At 47.1% G+C, this 18,155-nt stretch overlaps 1 protein-coding gene across 1 annotated transcript; it reads right to left on the reverse strand.

The window, feature by feature from the left end:
- Positions 1–1,026: 1,026 nt before the first annotated feature.
- LOC118356709 (storkhead-box protein 1-like) lies at positions 1,027–14,470 on the reverse strand. Its single transcript, XM_035726074.1, has 2 exons — positions 13,679–14,470; positions 1,027–1,173 (listed from the first exon to the last, which is right to left on the reverse strand). Exons 1-2 carry the CDS (start codon positions 14,028–14,030, stop codon positions 1,142–1,144), a joined length of 384 nt encoding a protein of 127 aa, XP_035581967.1. The 5' UTR covers positions 14,031–14,470; the 3' UTR covers positions 1,027–1,141.
- Between the last annotated feature and the right edge of the window lie 3,685 nt (positions 14,471–18,155).

Below are 18,155 nucleotides of genomic sequence, written 5' to 3' on the forward strand. Positions count from 1 at the left end.
TTCAGCTGTTACGATAGTTGTTCTTGAGTTCCATTTTCTCAGATTTAAGAAAATCTAGTTGACTCCGGATTTAATCTGTTTACATAGGCTACCAAAGGCCTATTACATAGGCTATTTAATGGCCTCCTTGCTTAACTATTTTATCAAATGGGACTTTAAGAAATTGCCACCAGCAGCCGGTTAGCATTAACTATACCTATAAGTATACTTATGTTGTACTTCTAAATCCACATTACATGGAGAATTAGACTGGGACATAAAAACTGAAGTTTAGCGTCTCCACAAAGAAGTTACAATCTAATGGGAAAGACACATTCACAGTGAAACTGTTAATATAAGCAAGTAGAATACAAATGCCAATTCTTTTAAACTGATTGTATAAACGGTGATCATGTCAACTTTTGTGACTTGAGAAGGCAGTATCTTAACTGAAATGCCTGAATAATCTTTTTGGCATGAGGACAAACTTGGCACAATGACCCACCTACTCAGGAAATTAAATATGTTAGTAATGTTACAGAAGACTTCATTCACTCATTTGAGTGCACATGCTCAAATCCTCAGAACTTTGGAGTACCCAGGGTCAGGGCTTAGAGAAAGGGACTCACAGTCTCTCTGACAATTGCACGTACTCTAAATCCCTCTCCTTGGAAGTAGAAGCATTTTCTGAATAGGTCATACTCTTGACCCTCAGAATGGCCAACACAGATTGACATCCTAACAGAGGAGGCAAACTTCCAGTCACTGAAATTATGTGAACTCACCAATTCACATCAAACTGCTCTTTAGAAATAACTTCAATTCACATTCTGTTAGGATGTCATTTACATGATCCCTCCCTCTTCTACTAATAAATTTCCAGAAATTTTAAAGGAAGTGGGGGGGGAATCATTGACAGCAATGTAATGCTTATTTCAACAAAGCTTCCTTTTTTTTCAGATCTAAAGTCGTTTAAAAAGTGTAGACACATTAAAAGGTATTATGCACGATGTGACTTTATCAACTAATCATCAGTTTCAGTCCATATAAATTTTAAAACAGTTTATTCAAATTACATGTAAATTAGCTGGCTAAATTTGCTTTTCCATTTTCAGTACAAGTGAAGCGACACAGAGCCGGACTTGAAGGAATCCAGGCTTTCTTACTTCGGGCCACTTCGGAAGGAGTGGTCACCTACCTCAGAACAAAAGAAACTGGTATTATTTTAAGAACACAAAGACATTTGGGGTAACGGGGTGGCTCAGTTGGTTAAGCGTCTGCCTTCGGCTCAGGTCATGACCCCGGGGTCCCGGGATCAAGCCCCGCATCGGGCTCCTTGCTCAGTGGGGGAGCCTGCTTCTCCCTCTGCCCTTCCCCCTGCTTGTGCTCTCTCTCTCTCTCTCTCTCTCAAATAAACAAATAAAATCTTAAAAAAAAGAAAAGAAAGACATTTTGGAGTTTTCTGAGCCTCGTTTCTTCCGTTTATATATATAAATGCTCATTTTTTTAAAGAAAGAAGGGGAAAAAAATCATCAGATTAAACCTTTTCTGTACAGGAAACCTTTTATCATTAGTCACACAGACGGAGTTAACGCCACCAGCCAATTCCATCTGATCTTGTCTTTGTGGGCTCCCCCAAGCTGAAGACTTGCTTCCATGACAAGAAGCTTCCAGTCTCTTTCTTGTCTTTATTCCTTGGTTTGGCATAAGTAGTTTCAAACATAAATCAATCTCTTCCACATGAAAAACATGGAAGCTTTACAATAGCAGAGGAGAGTGACAACCACCAAAACTGTGCCCCAGGAGAATAGCAGGACGCTCCACACACGCTGGGCCTGGGCCAGAGAGTGGGTGCTTGCTTGTAACATCTGGAAACCTCTTGGCAGAAAATGCCAGAGAGCAATGCCTGCTGTGTGAGCCAGTTGAACTCAGAACAATGCCAACGTCCCTCACTTTTCTGCCTTTGAATACTGGATACAAGATACTTGCACAGTATAAACAAAAAAACAAAACAAAATATCTAGTTTCCAAATGACACTGACGTAGCCTCTTTAGGATAAATTGGGGCCACTGCCCATGCACCCTCCACCCCCTTCCCTGCTCTGAGGCCTGGTCAAGCGGGAGCATCACCAACTGCCTCTAGTCCCAGTCAGCACTGTCTTACCAACTCGCATCTACACTGGCTCCCTCCCGGGAAATGCAAGGTAGCAGCTGTGGTTTTCTTTCACTCTGTGATGGTGGAGAATTCCGGGCTCACTAATCTATAGAATAATCAGGTTTGCAAACCGTTGTTCTAGTTACAAGGTCAAAAAGAAAACACCAAAGAAGGGACTTAATTGTTCATTTGAAAAACTGGCGAGTGAGGACTTGAGGGTCACATTGTACCACTCCAGCACAAAGCAAATGATTTATAAAAAGCTGATATTGTAGGGCCTTCCAGATAATCGGAAAAGTTCCAAACAAGAACAAACGTTATCAGTGCAATATGGTTAATGGTTCAATATACCTAAAAGACAAATACTCTTCACCTTGAGTTAAGATTCAAACGTTAACTCTATCTTGCTTATAAAACACACGCTAAAGCAGAAGGATACAAAAGATTAAAATGCTGGGCATGGAGCCTACATTAAAAAAAAAAAAAAAAGAATTCACAAGAGGACTTGGCGTGCCTGGGTGGCTCAGTCGGTTAAGTGTCTGACTCTTGGTTTCGACCGAGATCACGGTCTCAGGATCGTGAGATCGAGCCCCGCATCGGGCTCCGCACTCAGCGTGGAGTCGGCTTCAAATTCCTAGACATATATGGATAAATATATAATTATGTGTGTATTTATATGCATATAAAAGGCAAAAGTTGACAATAAAGGTATGTGTTGGCTATCCCCTGACCCTGCATTTTAAATATCAAGACCACACCACTGTCGTTAGGCCTCTGCTTCAACCTATTTGGTGAGGTACTGTTGTATGGTTTAAGGACGTTTCGCAAATCATAATCCAGACGAGACTACTTTGTTTCACATTCAAGTACGAGAGAAGTAAAATTCTCAGTGATAGTGAACGAAGCCAAAACCTGCATCCAGCAGAAATGACCATCAGTTTTGCTGTATGACTCCACTCATACGAAGTTCAAAACAGGAATGAACACATAGCTGGTGAACTTACAAAAGAAAACCAAGGGAAGGAGTAACAGAAATTTCAGGATAATTCTCATCTCTTGCAGAGAGAGAAGAAGACGCCATGGAAGAAAAGCGCAAAGATGCTACAAGCTGTTCTTACAACACGTAATTCTTAAATTGGATCATGGTTGCACATACTTTGTTTTAATCTTATTATATATGTGTGTGCATATGTATGTATCCATTTTGTACGTGGAAATTTTTTATGTATAACAGTTTGTATTTGGAAACGTTTACAAACTACATGTACTTATCAGTTGGGGGTCACTGTGCTGATGGCTGTACGGATATACTACAATAAGACCAGACCCAGATGTGGAGCTGGGGTATTAGTCACTATTTCATTAAGCTTACGATGCTCTGTCATTCTGCGCCTGTCATACTTCAGAGTTAAATGGGGATGAGACAGAAATTTCCATCCTGAATCTTTCAAGTCTCTGAGAGTAATCTAAATCTCTGTGAGTCTCTTCTCCAAGGACACAAAAGATTTTCTGACTGTTGCACCGGAAGTGGAGAGACCCGGGGCTGCCACGAGGCTCTCTCCATCGAAACGGTCCCTACTTACTCGGGAGTCAGGAAGCCAATCTGGAGATTCTCCCAGTTGCTGCGGACATCAATTCCGACTCCACACTCATGAGCTAGGAAATAATTGCAGGGTAATCTGACATTCTGCTAAGGTGGACTTGGTTATGAGCTCCGCTGATCCCCGGACAAAGCCAAGGTTCAATAAATTAAAATGGTCTGATTAAAAAGAAGAAGAAGAAAGAAAGAAATGACAACCAGTTTTAAAAAGGTTGATAGCTCAGACTTCGGGATCAGTTTACTTAGTTGAATTTGAGATTGTTTGTTCACACAAGGTTACTCTCTGAACCTCAGTTTTCTCTTCCACGAAACAGAAATAACGTGAGCACTACCTCTATAAGGATTAAATGAGACAACGTATCAAAGAGCTTGGAACAATTCCCAACTCAGTTACCAACTCTTGAAGTAGAACCAGTAAACATTTAATAAAATGAAGGAGCATATGGCATAAAGATTGTGTTCTAGAATGCTCTTTCTGCAGCGTAAGAGGAAACGGTAAAGATACAGGAAAGAGTAGAAGATGCTAATGTAGCCCTCACTGTCTGGGAGCATTCAGAGACCTGGTTTCTGAAGTACTGATTCCTTTCCTCCACATTAGCACTTCACGGTTACTAACTTAAAGCCTCTTTCTTATTTTTCTAAACAAATAAATAACCAGACTCTGAAGAAAGGAAAGTGATCAGCCCAGACAAATTGTGCTGGTCACAAAGTCTCCCACTGACCACCAATCGTTCATCTCTCCGGAGATTCTGTGTTAACCCCAGAGCTAAGCAGCCTTTCCAAGTTTCCCCACGCTGGGCAAGACCAAAGGAGAAGGACCGATGGGGAAAGGAGAGGCCATCAGAAGCTAGGGGGCCAGAGGGCATTTTGGAGGGAGCAGGTTTGAGGATCCGGGTGAATACGGGGAATATGAGATTGCAACATACATAATCAATGAGCTGAAGAGTTGGGATTCCTTTCCAGAAGGATGGCAGTGCTCATGGAGCCGTATCATCCTTTTCTGCCTCAGGAGGAGTCCAGAAGTGTCTGGCTGGTTGACCAGAAGCAGAGATTTAAGGGAAAGGGCCAAGGTGAATTGTTCAGCCTGGACAGTGCTCTTCCCACAGCACGGGGGGAAAGCCCTCTCCCACAGGCCCGCACATTTCAGCCCATGAGCAACTTCAGGCCTGGGCGAGACTGGCAAAGAGAATGCACAGAGCTCGGGCCCCATCCCGCCCTCTCCGACAGGGACAAGACGACTTCCAAGAGGTGGACCCGCTTCACAGCAACGCCGTCCAATGTGAAACCGTCCTGCACCTCCCCTGCACCAGACGGTCTTCAGTGCCTCCCTGTGATCCCTGTGCCCTGGCTTCCCCTCTTCGTTGGCCTGCCCCCTAGCACTGTGCACGTGTCAGCCGTGGACCCGTGCCTTCCTCCACGCTCCCAGCCTCTCCCTCACACACACGCTCCATCCCACGCTGCTCGGGAGCAGCTCTTCCCGGCTCCATCCTCCCACCATGGGCCACCGCCAAGCAAGCAGGAAGGACTAGGAAACTGAGCTGGGAGCCTGGCGGGTCTGTGACTTGATGAATAAAGCACAGCTGCACCAGTTTGAAGTCAAAGAGGGAAGGAACTGAGAATTGGTGTGGGAGTAGCTGCAAACGCTGACAGCTTGGGGTGGACATGCAGCCCCCTCCGCTGATAGGGGGCTTGGAGCCGCACGCCCCTCCCCTGCATAGAACGCAGCCGAAACCGGCAAGAGCCAAAGGCATAAATTTTGTCTTGAGAATCCTATCAACCCTCCAAGGGGTCAAATATGTAGACAGTTCTCCCCCTCTTTCCCAGCATGAAGGAGTCAGAAAACTCTCTAGGACTCATGAAGGTCACTTTCAAGGGTGGCATGGTGGGGATGGGGCGGTGGGGGCGGGGGGGGGGCAGAGCCTGGAATTTCTGAAGATAAAGTTCCTTAGAAGAGCAGGCCCTGAGCTCTATTGTCCTATAGATGGAGACCTAAGGGGAACTTTAGTTTCCAGAAAAAATCTGGGGGAGAGAAAACTATTTAGAAAGGCAGAGATGGAATCATAATCTTTTGCTGCAAAGGTGTGAAAGGAAAACTTGCCTTACACCCTGGAGGGAAAGTCAGCGGCGGGGGTGGTTCCTGACACAGCTTCGGAGGAAGCCTGGCAGCCACAGAAGAATGCTAAGAGACAGCAACCTCCCCCAGGAAGGAACAAAGCAGAAGCCTGGCAGCTTCCTATCCTTCCAGCCAGCACCTCAGCGCTCCAGGCTGACTGTGAGGACACAGGCTGCAGTCATCTCAGGTGGTAAGAAGATGAAATCCCACCAGACTGCACTGCACCCCTTGAAGACATCAGTAAGCCTTTAGGGACCTCCAGTGACCCCTAGATTCTTGAGAAGATGATTACTTTGGACAGACGACTAGTCAGCCCACATTCAGCAAACTGAGGGTCTTTATATGCTCCCCACGTGTTTGGTACTGGGAAAGGAGCAGGTGACATCCTGGTTTCAGAGACAAGTCACTTTGCATCAACAGAGGGGCCCTCACTTTAGAAAATTATATTTTAGGGCCTTCGCAAGACATTGAAAAAAGAGAGGAATTTTATTGTGTTTACTTGTGTCTTAAGAGTAAAACTGACAGCACAGAGGTATGCTTTCATATTGTTAACATCATAAAAACGTCGTAAGACCCGCTAAGACCCGCTCTGTTCCACGTGGTGTCCACCACCACCCTGGGGACCTTCTCATTAGCTGGCTCTGCCCTCCTACGAGGGTTTACCTTCATCTCTACCCCAAAACGACTCTGAGGGATCCTCTTTACCTAAATCACTTATCAAATTCTTCAGAGATGCTTCTAGTTCTGGTCCTTGACAACGTCCTAATTAACTGTTCTCTATTAAGAGAGATTGACTGTGGGGCGCCTGGGTGGCTCGGTTAGGCATCCGACTCCTGATTTCGGATGATCTCAGGGTTGTGAGATCAAGTCCCGCACTGGGCTCTGCACTGGGCATGGAGCCTGCTTGGGAATCTCTCTCTCCCTCTGCCCCTACCCCCACCCTGCTCACACTTGCTTTCTCTCTCTCCCTCTCTCTCTCTCTCAAAAAAAAAAGACCTATTGATATCAAAATATCAAAAGCTGCTTTAAACACCCTCTGATGCCAATGTGATTAAAGTTTATTAAAAAGTCCTTGGCACAGGATCTTCTTAAAGATCAATTTGTTTCTATGTATGCATATATCTAATACTTATATATTAATAGATTATATTCACAGCTTATACCTTATCAATACATCTATTTAACCTCCTCATTCAGATAAACCAGATCATTCATTTAAAAAGTAAAAAACAGGGATGCCTGCGTGGCTCAGTTGGTTAAGCGTCTGCCTTCCGCTCGGGTCATGATCCCAGGGTCCTGGGATCGAGTCCCGCATCAGGCTCCTTGCTCAGCAGGGAGTCTGCCTCTCTCTCTGCCTGCCACTTCCCCCTGCTTATGCCTTCACTCTCTCTCTCTCTCTCTCTGACAAATGAATAAATAAAATCTAAAAAAAAAAAGTAAAATACAAGTCTGCGATTATATTATGTTTACAACTATAATACAGAATGGAAGGGTTCAAAACTTCACAAATGCATGAACTGAGCAGAATAATGACTCAAGTACATCTCCAAACTTCAAGGGACTATGGTAAAGCCCCCCTCATACACATCACTGTGTGAGATACTTTAAGCAGGATGAAACCTTTAAAATGATTTGTAGCAAGTAGTTTGTATACAACAGACCTCTCTGGATTTTTACCCCAAAGCACCTGAGTGCTTTCACTCCGGAACAAGAGACACAGACACACACCTTTCAGTTTTATGCTCCTTTAAAAAGAACTTGGGGATAACTGGCAAATTTACCTCTTAATGCAGGAGGGAGATAAACATGTGCTCAGGGTAAAATTTACAAATCTCCACCAAGTCCCCCAGTTATCACAGTGAGCCTGTGAGTCTCAGAAGTTCATTCTAAATGCTTTATCACAATGAAACTGACACATCTCTACTGAAAATATCTCTGAGCCAGAGTGAGGTCATTCATAAAAATATTTTTTATGACCAGCCAGAAATTAATAAAACCAGAAATGCATCACCATTCGCCATTTTAGCCTTCATCCTGAGATTTTTAATATGAAAGGTAAGGTTCTCTAAGCGTGAGGCCCGTCTCTGAAACTTCTCTGGATATTCTGCAGACCCCCAACCCAGTGCTCTAGACTTACTGGATGTTCAATGCCTCGTGCGCACAGAATAAAATCCCAGGAGGCCCCACGTGGCCTGGAGGCCACCAGCCCGTCTGACCTCACCTTCCGTCCCGCCTTCTATTTCCACTCTTCTGCTGGTTCAACCAGCCCCAGCCTCGCTGGCTCTTTCCCGTTCCTCTAACACGTCAAGCTGCTTTCCATGGGCTCTTCCATTGTTGGCGGACTGATGGCCAGTCAAGTGCTACACGAAGGAGATGTTATTACAGAGCAGTCCCTCCACACACGGGGGTGGGGGGATGGCACTAGCTTCGAGGCAGAAAGGGAGGCAGCCGCTCTCCTCTGCCTAAGCCCTTCGGAAAGATCATTAACCACACAAAGTAATGAACCGACCCGTTTGGCCCAAAAGAAGCTCAAACATGAGCGTCTTGGGCGACATTGGTTTCTCTTTTCCGTTGTGTTGTTGAAGAGAAAAGGAGGACGTAGCCCCTTCTGGCCAACCCAGTTGTCGCTGGGCCGCCTGGTCCCCTAAATTGTTGGGAGGGTGTGTGTGTGTCTTGGAAGGAAATTTTGGTGAGGACAATGTGACCAAAGGGAAAGGAAGGGAAGGGAAAAAGAGAAAAGGAGAAGACAAGGCAAGACAAAACCCACCGTCTGGATCCAGATTCTAGCTCTTTCTCTTACTGAACTAGGTGTCCTTGGAGAAGTACTTGTTTTCTCTGTGCCTCAGTTTCCTCATTTGTAAAACGGGTAAAATAATGATACCTAAATGGGATAGCTGTCTTAAGGATTAATTAACAAGACAGAGAAAGCAAAATCCTATATGATTTCACTTATACGTGGAATCAAAACAAACAAATTAGCAAACAAGCAAAAAGCAGAAACAGACCCATGAATACCAAGAACAAACTGGTGGTTGCCAAAGAGGAGGGGGTGGGGGGAAGGGCAAAATGGGTGGAGGGGGATGGGAGGTTCAGGCTTCCAGTTAGGGGCGCAATATGGGATGAGAGGCACAGCCCAGGGAATGCAGTCCATGGCCGGGGACTCGTGTTGGATGGGGACAGATTATAGCTACGTTTGTGATGAGCAGGGCAAAGCATACTGACTTGTTGAATCACTCTGTCGCACACCTGAAACTAATGTAACACCGTGTGCCTACTATCTTTCAATTAAAAAAAAAAGATGACTTAATAAAAATAAAGCACTTAGACAATAACAAATGACCGATAAATGGCGATTATTACCCCGCCTCTCCTCATCACTCTTTAGCCCATCACGTGCAGAAATTTTACAGCACTTGGAACTCCGTGAACTTCTTTCTTTGTCAAGTTTTTGAAATGTCTGCTGCCCCACTAGAATGGAACCTCCGAAAGTACAAGGACTTTTGTCCTTGTCTGACCCATGCCCCACCTCCATTCCCAGAACAGACCCTAGAAAGTGGGAGGTGTTCCAGTTGTTGAATGAATCAGCATCTCTCCTTCAAAAAGCTTCATAACACTCACGAATCAATCCCAACCATCCGTCGATGAATACTATTCAATTTTAAGTTGACTTAAATAAACACAATAAACTTCTGGGGGAGTCTATGCAAACTTTTTTGGAGAATATGTTTTTTGTTCGGTTTTGGTTTTGTTGTTGTTTAAAGATTTTATTTATTCATTTATTTGAAAGCGAGCGTGAGAGCAGGGTGAAGCAGAGGGAGAGGGAGGTGCAGACTCCACACTGAGCCTGGAGCTGGATGCAGGGGCTCCATCCCACAACCCAGATCACAACCTGAGCCAAAATCAAGAGGCGGTCACTTAACCGACTGAGCCACCCAGGTGCCCCTGTAGTTTTTTTAAATAAACTCTCCCCTCAACATGGGGCTCAAACTCATGACCCCAAGATTAAGAGTCACATGCTCTACCAACTGAGCCAGCCAGGTGCCCCAGGAGAATATACGAAAAACAAAACAAAAAAATAAAAATAAACTATTCTGGGAGTGCCTGGGTGGCTCAGTCAGTTGAGCGTCTGACTCTTCATTTCGGCTCAGGTGATGATGTCAGGGTGGTAAGATCAAGCCCCCACAACGGGCTCCACACTCAGCATGGAGCCTGCTTAAGATTCTTTCTCTCCCTCTGCCTCTGCCCCTCCCGACCTCCCTCTCTAAAAAAAAAAGAAAAAGAAAAAAGAAAAAACACAATTCTGTCCTAAAATTTTACTACTTGGAGAAACCACCTTAAGAGAGCAACTCCTTTTGAGAGAACCGATAAAGATTTTGAAATATAATAAAATCTTGATGCCCATAAGTTCTAAACAACTTTGTAATATAAAATACAAGTTCTGATTTAAAGTCTAAAAAGCATTATCACATATTTGGAGCTAAGTATTTGACTATCAAAGGTTAAACTGGGAAAATACAAAGAGCCACAGGCAGGGACAGAGAACTAACCCATGCCCCCTGACATACGAAGTCAGGAGGCCCTATGGCATTGACCGCAGGATCTGAGGCTGGGGGTAGGAAAACCCCATGAGCCCCAGGAGGAGGAGCATTTGGGCTCCACACAAAGGCCAAAGGCTGGTGGGTTAGGAGATGGGGCTGGAAAGCCCTCCAGACACAACCCAGCTAAGATGGTATCTTCTTTAAGGAATAACCCTTGACCATGGGATGCACCTTAGAGAGTGACCACCTAATACAGCTCTCATCACCTCTCCCCACAACTGTGTCCAAGGACTGAGCTGGCGCTCCTGTGTCTAATCCCCTCCCAGTGCCATCCACCACTCCCACTGGCCCCAGAATTCTCCTTATACAACAATCAAATATGTCACCCCTCTCCCTGCTCAAAAGCCACCAGCAGCTTCTACATCGTTACATCTGGGCCTAGCCGCCTTTCGAATTATTGGATCACACCCTTTTCCCCAGCCACCCAAACCAGCCAGTTTCCAAACATGTCATGAGCTCCCCAACCTGGTAACTCTGCTCATGCTCTTGCCCGCGTAGGAAAGTTGTCGTGTTCTAATGAACCCCTTGCGCCCGACATTTGCACATGGTCTAGCTCAAGCCTCATCTCTGGGAAACCTCTCACAAGGCAGAAGGAGCCCCTCCTTGCTCCCTTCAAAGCACTGCCCAGTTTTGTGGGAGTCTCCCCCCAAAAAGACTGCACACCCCGCTAGTCTTTATAATCTCGGGAGAGACATAGAGAATGCAATTAGTACACACTCAATAAACACGTATGGGATTTAACTTACCATGATTTACTCAAAATATACAGCACAATTTTGAAACAACCCTACTTTCCTGAGCACACATGTCCCTTTGAAGGGTCCTGGAAATCCAAAGTCTGAACTTTTTTCCTACGTGCCCAGAGCAGGTCACTTCTAAGGAGAGAATGTGACTATTCCAAATCAAAACTTCTCCTTTGACTTGCTTATTTCCCCCGCTTCTTGTTGAATCCGTAATCACCTTCTCATTGTCCAACTGCCACCTGAAATTTTACAGTTGGTTAGAACCACATGCTTTTGGACTTAACAGGCAAAACTCATTTGGAATTGCTTGCACCTTCGATCCTGCAACAGACACCCAGGCTCCCACAGAGAATTGTTAGAGCAGATAAACTCTCTCCCAACAATTCAGCATTTTACAGTCATTACTGAAATGCAATTGGAATTCCAGCAGAAATTCTGAAGCCCCAAAGCAGCTCAAAAGAAAGTGACCACTTGGATCCCAGCAGACCTCACTCTGCTCCTTTACCTGATGCTCCCCATCATGGTACTGTGTGCCCCAGCGGAGCTGAGCAATGCAGCGCCTAACCCCCACCCCCCACCCCCCAGTCAGCTTAAGACCGCTCAGGCTACCCAGCCAGGTCAGGACAAAGGTCAATCAACGACAGCAATTTGGAAGCTTTCAAATTGCCAAAATATTTCTCTTTGGTTAATAGAACGGATCCCCAATTCCTATGAGTTTACAAATTCTGCTGAAAAAAAAAAAACTGTGAACTGAAATATTTACCAGTCAGATGCTATTGATACAATGTCTGGGATTTCAAAATGGCATTAGGTAGGGAACAAGGGTGGAGGCAAAATACGATTGGCCATGTCCTAATATATTTCAAAGTTGGATGATGGGTACATGGGAATTCAATATAAGATTTTTGAAGTATGTTACCTTTATATGTTTGAGATTTTTGAAAATGAAAAGGGAAAACTAAGAATGAAGTCGAGTTTAAAAGAGAACTATTAAAATGCTGTCATCTATACAGGGCATAAAAATAACTGCATATATCCCTGCTTCCTGATGTGTTGCAGCCCTACATACAAGAGCAGATCAAGTTTCAGAGGCATTAACCTTGGCCGCTTTACTAAGGCAGCTTAATTACAGGTAGTCCACTACGGTTTTTTGCTAAAGAAAAAAAAAAAAAGCACCTTTTGAAATTTGGCACGGGTTACAAAACACACACGATGCAAGCCTTCCTGGATTTTTTGTCCACTCAATTGAAAGGAAGCTTTGTCAAGATTTCTGCTATACAAAAACAGACAAAATACCACTAAATAAAAAATGCTATAGATTTGCGATAGGCATACAGGAAGACCCATGAGCAGGTATAAACTAATCCGTCAGAGGAAAGCAGTATAGCAACAGTGGGCAACGAAAAAGGCGGCTTTTACAGTCTTTTAGCATTTGAACTTTTGACCTCCTCCCAAAACGTCATGAAAGAATTTCTAAACCGTGGTACTAGAAAGACTGCTTTCTTTCTTAAAATCATTGCATTAAGCACTACTATTTACCATTTACGTTTTTAACCACTGGGCCCAAGGTGCAAAACTAAAAAGTATATTCTAAAAGAGATGCAATCTGGAGTTAGACTATAGGAGTGCAATTAAAAAAGAAAAAAAAACAACAACACAGCAAGTCAGGCAACATTGGAAGCGCACAGCGACTATCACCTATCCAGCTCTCTTCCCCCGTACACTGTTCTTTTGTTGAGAATCAGACTTCCCCCTGATTTCCTCGTGTCCCTTCTTCCCTTCAAACACACAAAACTAAAGAAAGATGTACCGGGAGGCAAGACATTTAAAACGAAATCCACAGCTCGGTCTGGCCCAGAAAAGCCGGCGCACGACACCCACCGTGTCCCAGCGCCGCGGGACGCGCCCCCCCCCCCCCACGCAAACGGCGGCGGGGAGCCGCGCGGAGGGGCAGGGTCGTCGCCCGCCGAAAGGACGTCGGGGGACGGAGCGGGGGCGGCCGCGCACCTGAACTGCCCGCGCGGCGGAGCCCGTCGCTACCTGATGCTACCAGAATCCTCTCCTGACTTCTCTCGCGATCGCACGCCACCCCGGCCCGATCGGGGCAGCGCGGAAAGCGTGAGCCGGGCAGACCCGTGAGCGGCCGCGGACCGCCGAGCCTCCCGCGCCGCCGCCGCGCCGCCGCCTACCTGGCCGGCCCCAGGCACCGCCCCACTGGAGCGCGCGGCCCGCGCTGCCAGGGAGGCTCCGGCGGGCGGGCGGGCCGGGGTGGGGGGTGGGGGGTGGGGGGGTGGAAGGTACGAATCCCGGTTTTAGATGCCAGAAAGTTCCCCCAATCCCGCGCTGGCGGACGCCCGCCGGCCCCTCCCCCGGCCGGGGCTCGGAGGCGGAGGAAGGCGCGGGGCGCCCGGGGAAGCCGGCCGTCCCCGTCGCGGGGCCGGGCGCGGGCTCGGGGGGGGACGGGACGGGGCGGACGGCGGCCGGACTCACCGAGGCAGCGGATGTGGAAGCCCGAGGGCGGCCGCAGCGCCCGGCGCGTCCAGCCCTCGCGCAGCGCCTCCAGATGCTCCTCCTTGCCCTGGATCAGCAGGATCTGCTCGTCGATCCAGCCCAGGAAGAAGGTCTCAGCCACGGCGGCCGTGACCTTCTTGTTCCAGAAGTGCTGCATGTTCTCGGCTTTGAAGTCGGCGAAGATCTCGTAGCCGATGTGGTGCCGGGCGAGCTGGCGGGGCTGGGCCGGGGGCGGGGGCTGGGCGGCCCCGGACCTCTCCGCCGTTGGCCCCTCGGCCGGGCCCAGGACGATGGCCAGAGAGTGAGGCGCGATCTGCAGAAACTTCTCCATCTTCTGAAGCAGCCGGCACCGCCGCCGCGCGGCCCCGGCTCCCCGCCGCCGCCGCCTCCCGCCGCTCCCGGGAACAGCCGCCGGAACGTCGCTGCGCGACAGGCGGGGAGCGCTAGTGCCCCCACCCGCGCCGGGGCTGGCCGCGCCCCAGCCGCCCGGGACGCCCCGTGCGGCCCCAGGGTCGCCGCGCCGGGAAGGGGACCGTGCGCGGAGCCCGCTCGCGCCCGAGCTCCGGCGCGCTTACCTGCAGCTCCGGGCCACCCTCCGGGCACCACTCATTTTCTAGCGGCGGCACCCTCGCCTCCCTCGGCCCCCGGCGGCCCCGACAGGGGGCGGAGACGCGGGAGGAGGAGGGCAGTTCGCGCCGCGTCTCGGGAACCCTCTTGGCTGGACTGAGCCGGAGAAATCTCCAGGAGTCCGAAGTGGAAGGTGTTCGAGGTGGCCCGGAAGGCCGGGGGGGGGGGGGGTGTGCGTTGAGGTGGCAGGGCTCAGAGGAGACCTGGAGGCCGGGGGGGGGCACGCAGGGCGACACTTGGAAGCAAGGATTCCCGAGCGGGGTGTCGCTCCTCCCCACGCTCCACCCCCCACCCACCTCCAACCTCCTACCTCCTGCTGGAACAAGTGGACGAGCTGACTGGTTGATGGGCCCTTGGAAGTGGCTTTTTTAAAAAACTGAGTCAAACCACGAAAACGTGTCATCAGTCCCTCCTCCCAAACTCTTGTGGAACTCTCCTGTCATATGTCCATCATGTACTGTGGGCCTGCTACGGAAGAAACCCAGGAATTCGCCGTGGTATCTACACAACACTCCCTTGATGAAGAGGATAGGGATATGACCAGGAAAGGTAACAATCATGCTTTAAGAGAAAAGAAAAAACTTCGTTAAGGTTGTTTCTGTGCAAAACTGTGTTTTGCTTATTTTTCATTGAGAAAAACTATATATAGTTGTCATATATCTAAAGAGATGACTATAAGAAGAAGCATTCGGGGTTAATGCTCAATGTGAATGATTTTCCCAGAACAAAGAATGTTTCCTTAGAATACACAAAGGCACAGTATATTCAGAAAGCTACCTCTGGAAAGATTGCTTGAAGCTTTGAAACAACAGGCTTTCCATCTTCAGCTACACTTATTTAGGCTCAAAGGTCTTAGGGCCATGTTTTAGTCAAGAGTAAGACTCAAGTTTCCCCTCTCCTTGCATCTGCAAAAGGAAAGCCCCTTTTCCCAAATGCAAGCCTTAGGAGTTCAGTCCTGAGATGTCTGCAGGAGCCCTGTGGGCATACTCTTCCCACGTGTAGCTCCAGGGGTCACTGTCTTCCTTGGGCAGCAATCTCCCTTGATGATAATAATAGTGTAAAATTTATTCAGTGCTCATGGTATGCAAAGGTCTTTAATCCTTACAACAGTCCTTTGAGATAGATATTACCACCCCCATTTTATGGAAGAGGAAACTAAGGCAAAAGAACGTAAGTAATTGGGACGCCCGGGTGGCTCAGTAGGTTAAGCGTCTGCCTTCAGCTCAGGTCATGATCCCAGGGTCCTGGGATCGAGTCCCGCATCGGGCTCCTTGCTCAGCGGGGATCCTGCTTCTCCCTCTGCCTGCTGCTCCCCCTGCTTGTGCACTCGCTCGCTCTCTCTGACAAATAAATAAACTAAATTTAAAATAATGTAAGTAATTTTTCTACCTAGTTCCCCAGTCATGAAGTGGTAGAACTGTAATCTAAACCTAGACAGTTTGTCTCCAAGGCTCAACCCCTGTGCTTTCACATCTGTTCCATTTAACCAACCATCAACTGGCAGATAAAATTTTCAAAAGAAGTCCTTCAACGGTGCCTCTTGAATAAATGATATTTGACATTTGTAGTAGGTATCTGTTGTGGCGTAACAAATCACCCCCAAACTTAGCACCTTAAAACAACAAACACTGATCATCTCACACTTTCTGTGAGTCAGGAATCCACGCACAGTCCAACCGGATGCCTCTAGCTCAAAGTCTCTAGTAAAGTTGCAGTCAAGCCAGGGCTATGGTCTCATCTGAAGGCTCAGCTCGGTGTGGATCCTCTGCCAAGCTCCCTCACGTCGTTGTTGGCAGGATTCAGTTCCTTGAGCGTGGTTGGATTGGGCCTTAGTTCCTCCCTCTCCGAAGACCCAGTCTGTTCCTGACAATATGAACATCTACGTAAGGTAGCTCACAACGTGCTAGATGGCTTCCCTCAGATCACCCAGTTCGGAAATCACAATCTAATCTTGGAGGTGCCATCCTATCACCTCTGCTGCACTGTTTGCTAGAAGTGATTCACTAAAGCCAAACCCAAACTCAAAGGGAGACGTGCTCGCTTCGGCAGCACATATACCAAACTCAAAGGGAGAGAATTACACAAAGCTATGAGGACCAGGAGGTAGGGATCATGTGAGGTCATCCTAGAAGCTATCTACCACAACATTTAAAATGAACCAATGAAGGGCGCCTGGGTGGCTCAGTCGGTTAAGCGACTGCCTTCGGCTCAGGTCATGATCCTGGAGTCCCGGGATCGAGTCCCGCATCGGGCTCCCTGCTCAGCAAGGAGCCTGCTTCTCCCTCTAACCCTCCCCCCTCTCATGTACTCTCTCTCTCTCTCTCTCATTCTCACTCTCTCAAAATAAATCTTTTAAAAAAAATAAAATGAACCAATGAAAAGGTTCCATTTTTACGATGTTTGCGATAATGTGACAAATTAAAAGGGCACCTTCTAATATAAATGCTCCCTCTCACATACAGATAGCAAGCTCTTCACACACTCACACACACACACACAAAACGCTACTGATCCTCTGAACAGGTAGGGCCACGTGAGAGTCTATACCATCAGAACTCAGTGCAATTAATATGAGGAGCTACTTAATCGATTCTTACCATTGTCATCACCTGCATGATCAACCTCATTAGCATCATTAGGGCTGTTTATGATTACTCATGAAATGCCAGGCAATGTGCTAAGAACTTTTTATATATGGTGATATTATTGTGATTTTTTTTCCAGAGGATAAACATAATGGCAATAATACCTTTGAGATAAGTAGCCCAACACATTTTCATTTTCAATAATCCTCAGTTCCCAGTTATCCATGAACTCAGTTGTTTCTGCTTCATGTCAGTTTGCCAAAATCTGTCCACGAATATAGCTTTCTTTTCTTCCTCTGTCTTCCTCTCTCTTTGCCCCCTTCCCCAGCCCCGATTGAAGGTGCAAACATTACTCGGCAAGGAACTACTGCCTTCCCCAGATTCAGTATTCCCAGACCTTTATGTTGACCCAAATAGCATGAAGATTTCCTGGTTATTTTCCAAGGAAGGGTGTTCAACATTTATCAAATGCTCGTTCTTGCAAAATTCAATAAGGAGGAACAATTATTATTTCAATTTTCCCATTGAGAAAACTGAAGTTCACAGAAGTTAAGTAATTTGCCCAAGGTCAAACAACTAATAGCCAATCAACCCAAAATTTCAACCGGACCTATGACTCCAAAACCCATGCTTATGCTTGTTCAGCATTCACTGCAGCCTCCAAGGGAACTAAGAACCCACAAGATAGACTTAATGTTACTTCATTCAGAAGAAATGCTTGCACCAATTTCCTTGAAAACACTCAGAAAAAACAATGAAGAACTATTTGAGTGTTAATCAAATAAGGAACCCCCAAACCCAACTCCAACACCCTGGGGAGAACACTTGCCTCAGTTGTCTCAATCCTGAAGTTCAAGATCGAGTGGGATTTGGTGCAGGATGAAAAAGTACTGTAATGAACCTCTTTGTCAGCATTTCTCCCCATTGCCTGCAGTCAACTGCCTGCCATTCTTGTGGGAAAGAGGGTGTTGCTAAACTTTCTCTTGCCCAGGCTTATCAATTGCTGATTGTCCACTGGGATATAACAGAAGCTCAGACAATCATCACTCAGGGCCGTGCGTTCCAGCCTAAGGGCCTTCACTTTGGAATTTCTGTTGGTGGCCAACAGTGTTTTCTAAACACTGCTTTGCCACTCCCTCATCAAGAGGTAGTCTCTCTCTCTCTCTCTCTCTCTCTCTCTCTCTCTCTCTCTCTCTCTCTCTCCACCTCCTCGACTCTGGCCAGGCCCTGTTATTGCTTGGCCC

The sequence above is a fragment of the Zalophus californianus genome, chromosome 2 (genome assembly GCF_009762305.2).
Source record: "Zalophus californianus isolate mZalCal1 chromosome 2, mZalCal1.pri.v2, whole genome shotgun sequence".
Taxonomy (NCBI): Eukaryota; Metazoa; Chordata; class Mammalia; order Carnivora; family Otariidae; genus Zalophus; species Zalophus californianus.